We start from the raw sequence: 9784 nt of genomic DNA, 5'->3' as shown, positions 1-9784 counted from the left end.
TAGGGGTCAGGGTTCGGGGTTAGGCTCCACCCCCCCCTCTTAACCTCTATGTAATCTCGTGTCTCTCAGAGCTCGCTTCACTTGATACGGTGATTTTGCTGTAACTGTTCCACCTGAAGATGGAAGCTCGAGTTGCCTCCGAAACGTCGTGATTAATTTCATGTTTGACCTGCGTGACTTGACCGAAAAAAACAAAAGGCACGACCGCGCTAAACACGACCGAATAAAGAAACACGCAAAACAGCGTGCAAGTCTCACCCGAATCACTGCGCGTCTCGTTGCCGGGAGACATCGCCCCGCCCACGACAGTCTCCCCATCCTCCCGCCCCTCGGCCGGCAGGTGCCGCCCTCCCGGCTCAAAGGGCAGCATCTCGGCGGGCACCGCGGCGGCCGCGGGGCTCGGCACGGCGCGGGAGACCGCGGGCGGCGGCGGCGCCGACTTGTCGGCGGGCGCCAGCCGCCCCGGCGTGGCTCTGGCCGAGGAGGCGGCGCTGCTCCACATGCAGTCCCGCAGCAGCATTACTCCCACGGCTCCCACGCCGCTGCCGCCGGCGGGGTCCCAGACGTGGCCGCGGCTCGCCACTTCGCCGCCTTCGCGGCTCGGATCGCCCGAGGGCGGCGGCGTTGGCGTTGAGTTCGCTCCGTCCAGCGCGGGGGGCAGGAGCTCAAACTTCTTCCAAATGTCCTCGCTGGGCAGCGTGGACTGGTGCCAGTCGCTGTGCAACTCCTCGCCGTTGTAGAAGGTCGAGGAGGAGGAGGAGTCATCCCTGCCGGCAGACATTGCGTGGATGATGACGACGCTGCTGCTACACGTGGTGATGATGATGACGCTGCTGCTACTTTCGTCACGCGACAACACGCCGCGTGGTGGCGGGTAGGGGTTGTTGTTCTTGTTTACATTCCACCACCACCCTCCTCCCTGTTGTTGTTGCGTCTTGTTTACTTCTTCTGCAGGGGGCCGCCGGGCTCGCCTGTAACAACAGCAAACAATAAAGAAAGCAGCGTCGTTAACAAAGCGAGCAAACACCACACAGAGTCGTAAGTGGCGCTGTTACTCATCCACAGCTCAATTTCATTCATCTCCGGGACGTTAAATTTCGATTTAAAGCTTTCGTGACTGCAGGGATTCATCTTCTTGGTTCTTTCGGTAAAGTCGCGTAGAAGGGAAACAATAAAATAATAAAAATATAAAACAATAACAATTCTCACGACGTTTCGTGTTGCAGTCGACACGTCGTGAGAATTTTTATTGTGTAGTGAATACTTGGGACGCAAGAGGGAGCGCACACACAGGGTGACATACACACACAGGGTGACACACAAAGATCCCCCATATAGCCTTAACAGACTGTAGGGGCAAGTGCTGTTAGCAAGCACCTATGAAGGCCGGAACGGTACACGAGGGGGTGGGTGGCCAGCACCACGCCCGACCGCCTTTGTCTCCCTAGTGGCAATGTTTACACACCGCACCAGGTACTCATTTGAGGCTGAGTCGACCTAGGGAAGGCCCGGGACCGGTTCAGACAATCGTCTGATGTTGGCCGTGAGCAGGAATCGAACCCGGGTCGCCAGGTTCATAGCGCAGCACGCTAACCGCTACACTACCGCTCCCCATACAGCGTGACACACACACAGGGTGACACATACAGGGTGACACACACACACAGGGTGACACACACACACAGCGTGACACACACAGGGTGACACACACGCACATGGTGACACACACACACAGGGTGACACACACATGCACACAGGGTGACACACACACACAGCGTGACACACACAGCGTGACACACACACAGGGTGACACACACACACAGCATGACACACACAGGGTGACACACACACAGGGTGACACACACACAGGGTGACACACACACAGGGTGACACACGCAGGGTGACACACACGCACACAGGGTGACACACACACAGGGTGACACACACACAGGGTGACACACACACAGGGTGACATACACACACAGGGTGACACACACAGGGTGACATACACACACACAGCGTGACACACACACAGGGTCACACACACACACAGCGTGACACACACACACACAGGGTGAGACACACACACAGGGTGACATACACACACAGGGTGACACACACACACACAGGGTGACACACACACACAGGTGACACACACACACAGGGTGAGACACACACACAGGGTGACACACACGCACACAGGGTGACACACACACGCACACAGGGTGACACACGCACACAGGGTGACACACACACGCAGGGTGACACACACACGCAGGGTGACACACACACAGGGTGACACACACACAGCGTGACACACACACAGCGTGACACACACGCACATAGGGTGACACACACACGCAGGGTGACACACACACACACAGCGTGACACACACACACACAGCGTGACACACACACACACACAGCGTGACACACACACACACACAGGGTGACACACACACAGGGTGACACACACACACAGGGTGACACACACACACAGGGTGACACACACACAGGGTGACACACACACAGGGTGACACACACACAGGGTGACACACACACACAGGGTGACACACACAGGGTGACACACGCACACAGGGTGACACACGCACACAGGGTGACACGCACACAGGGTGACACACACACACAGGGTGACACACACACACACAGGGTGACACACACAGGGTGACACACACACACAGGGTGACACACACACACACAGGGTGACACACACACACAGGGTGACACGCACACAGGGTGACACACACACACAGGGTGACACGCACACACAGGGTGACACGCACACACAGGGTGACACGCACACAGGGTGACACGCACACAGGGTGACACACACACACACACACAGGGTGACACACGCACACAGGGTGACACACACGCACACAGGGTGACACACACGCACACAGGGTGACACACACGCACACAGGGTGACACACACACGCACACAGGGTGACACACACACGCACACAGGGTGACACACACACGCACACAGGGTGACACACACACAGGGTGACACACACGCACACAGGGTGACGCACACAGGGTGACACACACAGGGTGACACACACACACAGGGTGACACACACACGCACAGGGTGACACACACACAGGGTGACACACACACAGGGTGACACACACACACAGGGTGACATACACACACACAGGGTGACATACACACACACAGGGTGACACACACACACAGGGTGACACACACGCACACAGGGTGACACACACGCACACAGGGTGACACGCACACAGGGTGACACACACACAGGGTGACACACACACACACACAGGGTGACACACACACACACAGGGTGACACACACACACACGCACACAGGGTGACACACACACACACACACAGGGTGACACACACACACACACACAGGGTGACACACACACACAGCGTGACACATACAGGGTGACACACACACACACAGGGTGACACACACACACACACAGGGTGACACACACACAGCGTGACACATACAGGGTGACACACACACAGGGTGACACACACACACAGCGTGACACATACAGGGTGACACACACACACACACAGGGTGACACACACACAGCGTGACACACACACACAGCGTGACACACACAGCGTGACACACACACACAGCGTGACACATACAGGGTGACACACACACAGCGTGACACACATACAGGGTGACACACACACACAGCGTGACACACACACACAGCGTGACACACACACACAGGGTGACACACACACACAGCGTGACACACACACACAGCGTGACACACACACACAGGGTGACACACACACACAGCGTGACACATACAGGGTGACACACACACACACAGGGTGACACACACACACAGCGTGACACATACAGGGTGACACACACACAGCGTGACACACACACACAGCGTGACACACACACAGGGTGACACACACAGGGTGACACACACAGGGTGACACACACAGGGTGACACACACACACAGCGTGACACACACACACACAGCGTGACACACACAGATTACAATGATGACGACGATGAGACGCTTCGCTGAGCTGCCGTAAGTGACGGGAGAAGTCGGCGTCAGAGCAGGAGCTGTAGAGCCGCTCCCAGTGAAGTCCACCCCCAAGTGGCTGGTGGACTCGGGGTGACGAGTGATGGTGGGGGGGGGGCTACTCACGGTCAAGGGGCAGGACGAGGGGGGGTCACAGAGACGCCAGCAACGCCACGAAGCCGCCGCCGCCGGCAGCAGCAGCTGTGGTGGTGGAGAAAGAAGCCTCCATTGGGGTGGGGGCAGGGCGGGTGGTCGGACCCCGCCACCAAGTGGAGGGGGTGGGGGGGGAGGGAACTTGGGCGAGCCCATCTCGCAGTGGAGCTGGTGAGCGCCGCGGCCCATTGGCCGGGAGGGCCCCGCCTCTCCCCCCCCCCCCCTCAACATCCACCGCGGTGGTACAGGCCGGGGGGCGGGTGAGTCACGAGACACTGGACTGCACAGTGAGATGTCAAGCGTGAACAACGCGGTGCATTAGTTTATATCTGTGTAGGAAATAATACATTGTCAGTTTTTTTTCTTTTAAAGCACAGTTGGTAGATGAAGATTATATTTTAGGATTGTATAATGTTGAGTCTATGGTGCAGTGTTGAGTCTATAGTGCAGTGTTGAGTCTATGGCAGTGTTGAGTCTATGGTGCAGTGTTGAGTCTATGGGCAGTGTTGAGTCTATGGTACAGTGTTGAGTCTATGGTACAGTGTTGAGTCTATGGGCAGTGTTGAGTCTATGGTGCAGTGTTGAGTCTATGGTGCAGTGTTGAGTCTATGGTGCAGTGTTGAGTCTATGGTGCAGTGTTGAGTCTATGGGCAGTGTTGAGTCTATGGTGCAGTGTTGAGTCTATGGTGCAGTGTTGAGTCTATGGGCAGTGTTGAGTCTATGGTGCAGTGTTGAGTCTATGGTAGTGTTGAGTCTATGGGCAGTGCTGAGTCTATGGTGCAGTGTTGAGTCTATGGTGCAGTGTTGAGTCTATGGGCAGTGTTGAGTCTATGGTGCAGTGTTGAGCCTATGGTGGAGTGTTGAGTCTATGGTGTAGTGTTGAGTCTATGGTGGAGTGTTGAGTCTATGGTGTAGTGTTGAGTCTATGGTGCAGTGTTGAGTCTATGGGCAGTGTTGAGTCTATGGTGCAGTGTTGAGTCTATGGTGCAGTGTTGAGTCTATGGGCAGTGTTGAGTCTATGGTGCAGTGTTGAGTCTATGGTGTAGTGTTGAGTCTATGGTGCAGTGTTGAGTCTATGGGCAGTGTTGAGTCTATGGTGCAGTGCTGAGTCTATGGTGCAGTGTTGAGTCTATGGGTAGTGTTGAGTCTATGGTGCAGTGTTGAGTCTATGGTGCAGTGTTGAGTCTATGGGTAGTGTTGAGTCTATGGTGCAGTGCTGAGTCTATGATGCAGTGTTGAGTCTATGGTGCAGTGTTGAGCTTATGGGCAGTGTGAGTCTATGGTGTAGCGTTGAGTCTATGGTGCAGTGCTGAGTCTATGGGTAGTGTTGAGTCTATGGTGTAGTGTTGAGTCTATGGTGCAGTGTTGAGTCTATTGTGCAGTGTTGAGTCTATGGTGCAGTGTTGATGTGTCTGTGCGGCAGGATGTGGCACTGGTGGTGCCATGATCCACTCAGCATGCATCCTCGCACTCCCAAGACCCCCGTCCTCCCATCCCCTCCCACCACGATCCGATTGTGTTGAGAAGATTCCAGAAGAATGGATCATTCGTGTCATTTTTTATCCCCATCGACTGTGAACTCGCGCTTGAATTCGGTCGTTTTCCCTTCGTTTCGTTGCGTCTCTCTGCCGCTGCTGATCGAATGGCCGGCGATACCCCCTGCCTGCTGATCTCCACATCGTCGTCGTCGTTGTCGTCAACCACGCTCGATCCTCCGCGGAAATGAAGACCTCCCCCCATCCACGGCCACGCACCGACGACGTCACGTCTCCCACCTGTGCTTGAACACAACCGTGCGCGCTCCTCCCGCACCCCCCTTCGCAGGTAGCGTCGGGGCTACGCCAGCGACAATGACGACGACGATGACCACCGTCATCGCGACAATGCTGCTGGTGGCGACGACGGGGGCGGCAGCGGCGTCGACGGTGTCGGCAGACGACGCAAAGAAGCCTTCTCCGTCCCATCCGTACGGGCTGTGTCCCCCGGGCCACCGCGTCTCGCTGCCGTTCTCCACGAAGGCCGTGGAGGGGCAGCAGCAGCAGCTGGAGGACGCGTCCCACGTGGAGGCACGTTGCACTCGGTGCCCGCCACGCCACTACACCCAGTTCTGGAACTCCCTGGACCGGTGTCTCTACTGCGGCCCGGGGTGCAAGGAGGGTCAGCGGCTCGCGAAGGAATGCAGCCCCACGCACGACCGCGTGTGCGAGTGCGAGCCGGGCACCTTTCTGCTGCAGGAGTTCTGCGTGCCGCACAGAAGCTGCGCCGCCGGGCACGGCGTCGTCACCAAAGGCACGCACGGGGGGCGGGGGGCGGATACACCACGTGTGTCGTTGCGGTTCAGTCGGCGATCGATTCGCTCGTACCAAGACGCTACTCAATTATTGCGTCTTATTTAATTAGTTGAATCGATGACAGTTCCTTCCGCGTGACCTCCCCCATCAACCAAAATGCACGAACGCCCACACTCCCCATTCATGCATTCTTCATTCATTGTAGTACTTGGTTCTGCATGTCGCTCGGCTCGTACATGCACAGTCAGGATGTCCTCGCTAAAGGCGCGAGTGCACATGACCTATTCATTCGTGGAGAGGTGAAATCATTTGCGCATTATTTCATTTGTTCTGTTGCCTCCAATCACCAGTTGCCCATCGGGATAGAGCTTCTGCGTGCCCAGCACGAGCTTTCTACCCCACTCGGACATTAATTGGTTCCTATATGCATCCGTCTGATGATCATTCATTTGTTCATAATAAAGGTTCTTGGGTTAGGTCGCGTTATTTATAAATGCGTCATTTGTAAATGTATTTAGTCGTCAAGCCGGGCAATCTTATCACCACTTTCCCATCGCCCAGCTATCTCCCAGCCATCTCCCAGCGCCAATCAATGCCTATTCTCTTCTCATCTTTCTCTCTCTCTCTACGCATCTCTACATTCTCTCTTTCTGTCTGCCCGTGCACCCCCATCTCACGCTCTGCTCGGCACCGCAGGATCCCCGCACGAAGACACGTACTGCGCCCCGTGCCCTTGGGGATTCTTCTCCCCGGAGGTATCGGCGAATGCCACGTGCCGCCCGCACACAAACTGCTTCACTCCGGGCTCCGTGCAGCTGCTGCCCGGGGCCTCCACGCACGACGCGCTCTGCTGGTCCTGCCACGAGCGACGGGCGTCCGTGCGGAGTCGGGAGCATGGCGACGCGAGGCCGGCAGGTGAGCCGCTTGCGATGACCGCTCTCTCGTTCACGTGTTTCATACGGACGTATCGTTTTAGCGGCAACCGTAGATCGATGGCATAGTCGGAGAAGCAGCTGCTGGCTTCGGAGGGCAGCAGATGCCGTACTGGGTGATTTCATTTCATTTACACCTGATGACGATTGCTTGTGTTGCAATCGAAACGTCGTATGCCGGTAGCAAGACGCGTCACCTCTCTTCCCTCCGCAGGGGAAGATGGTGCCGAGCCTCCGCCGTCTAACCCGCCGCCCCAGCCGGAGTACGCGTGCGTGGACGCGACCCTGCGATTCGTGGACAGCGTCCGTCACCTGATTCTGCCGTGCCTGGCCCACCACGACACGAAGGAGGCCGCCTACATCTGGAAGCTTCTGGCCGGTGCCGCGAGGCGGCGGCGGCGGGAGCAGGAAGGGCGCAGGCAGCGTGGGGGGAACGAGACGAAGCGGGGGAGGAGGATGGAGAGGCAGCTCGAGATGCTGCTGGGGATTTGCGCAAAGGGAGCGTCGCCAGGAGGGTCGGTGAGAATGCACGCGACGACGACGGCGGCGGCGGACTGAATGTGGTCGAACAAGATGGGGGGGAAGGGCCTTTGAAATGGTCATGTTAGTCAAAAAAACGAGTTTGAGAATGTCCATCTTCTTGGTTCTTTCGGTAAAGTCACGTAGAATGGAAATAATAAAATAAATAGAATACAACATAATAAAATATATATTTATAAATAATTAACATAATAAAATTATACAAATTAAGCATGATAAAATATTTTATTACATTATTTTATTATGTTTTATTTTTATTATTTCCTTTCTATGTGACTTTACCAAAAGAACCAAGAAGATGAATCCCTGCAGTCACGAAAGCTTTAAATCGAAATTTGAGGTCTTCTACTGAAATTGGCTCAGGGCTCAGAAACATTGATATAGCAACCAAAGAGATGTTGCATTTAAATCCATGTGTCAGCTGCCCAAGCGTGGATACATTGGCTTCTTAAGACCAGTGAGTTGACTGCACGAAATTTGCCATCTTAAAATTGATTAGTCGAATAATTCTGGGTCTCAGAATAAAAAAATTAACCCGTAAAAACAAAGTTTTTCACTATAAATCCTTTATATGCGTGGCGGCTAGAGTCCTCTCGTCCTCTGGCTTGAGATGGCTGCCACCTATGGGTCAGATGATTGCATTGCACCATTAAGCAATTGGTAATTAAATATTATATTTTTGTCCTAAAAAGTGTAACATTTTGGAAAAAAAATTTCACGAACATTAATTGTCTCGCACAACGAGTCTGTGTACAAAATGTCAGCTCGATTGGATCACGGGAAGTGGGTTAAAAAACGACCGAAAGATTTGCACGGTCGTAAGCACGCAAGAAAGTGAACTTAATATAAAGGATTTAAAAACATTGGTTTGTTCGCCATGCGTGTAGGGAAGCTGTGGCTCCTGGTGGTAGTTCCACGTAGCATGCTTCTGCGGGGCGTTCTCTAACACGGGGTGATGCTCTGTTCTCCGACAAGATTGTAATGGACACTTAATCCCAAGAGATGACAGTTTTATAAGCTGTAGCCGGAGTTTTTCAAGCCCGTCGATTGAAGCCCTCTAAATGATCCAACATAGAACACTCATCGCATTAATTACATCAACTGGAGAGTGGCGATGAAGAGGTGTGATTAATACAATTACATTCTGTAAATTGAGACATGGCTTGTAACAGAGGACACAAATCAAGGTTACCGCATGCCACAAACTGCTTTGGAGACAACATAAAAGTGAATAAATTTCGATGTAAAGCTTTCGTGACTGCCGGGATTCATATTCTTGGTTCTTTCGGGAAAGTCACGTAGAAGGGAAATAATAAAATAAAATAAATAAAAAACAATTATGTTTTCTTTTTAATATGTTATTATTTCCCTTCTACGTGACTTTACCGAAAGAATCAAGAACAGTGAATAACTTTAATAAGCCGACAATATTAACAGACACTCCTTCACGACTGAAACTTTAAATCGCTGAACATTTCAGACAATTTGCCCTGCTGTGAGGTGCAGAAGAGTACGGTGTCGTTACGAACAGCGAACACTGTGACAGCTAAAATGTTACAAAAGTCTCCGATTTGGATGTTGATTCACGTGAAGAGAGAATATTTCAGCAGTGTTCACAGTCTCTCCTACGACCAGGCCTCTCGATGTTTAACAGAATGTTACCGTGCTGGCTTGGAGTTAGGAATTATTAGCAGAAGGCACCGCAACTCGAACGTGATACACTCATCATAAGAATCCATGTTGTTGTATAGGCCAATCGGTTTAAAGGACGATGCATACATTACCGAAGTATATTGTTTCAAC

General features: G+C 53.4%; 2 protein-coding genes across 2 annotated transcripts in view; one reads left to right on the top strand and one right to left on the bottom strand.

The window, feature by feature from the left end:
- Window positions 1–4299, bottom strand: part of LOC133362318 (protein L-Myc-like) — a 12805-nt gene extending 8506 nt beyond the window's left edge. The window contains exons 1-2 of the mRNA XM_061581248.1: window positions 4192–4299; window positions 259–971 (exon numbers count right to left, since the gene is read on the bottom strand). Of these exons, the coding sequence (XP_061437232.1) occupies window positions 259–781 (523 nt within the window). The 5' untranslated portion in view covers window positions 782–971; window positions 4192–4299. The remainder of the gene's footprint in view (window positions 1–258; window positions 972–4191) is intronic.
- A 1769-nt stretch (window positions 4300–6068) lies between these two features.
- Window positions 6069–7999, top strand: LOC133362323 (tumor necrosis factor receptor superfamily member 1B-like). Its single transcript, XM_061581254.1, has 3 exons — window positions 6069–6540; window positions 7206–7424; window positions 7656–7999. The coding sequence occupies exons 1-3, from the start codon at window positions 6069–6071 to the stop codon at window positions 7997–7999; spliced, it is 1035 nt and encodes a 344-aa protein (XP_061437238.1).
- The last annotated feature ends 1785 nt before the right edge of the window (window positions 8000–9784 follow it).

Source organism: Lethenteron reissneri, unplaced genomic scaffold (genome assembly GCF_015708825.2).
Source record: "Lethenteron reissneri isolate LAM-NWPU_2019-01 unplaced genomic scaffold, ASM1570882v1 scaffold_1433, whole genome shotgun sequence".
In the NCBI taxonomy this organism is placed as follows: Eukaryota; Metazoa; Chordata; class Hyperoartia; order Petromyzontiformes; family Petromyzontidae; genus Lethenteron; species Lethenteron reissneri.
The sequence above is the reverse complement of the archived record's forward strand: the minus strand, read 5'-3'. Positions and strand labels throughout refer to the sequence as shown.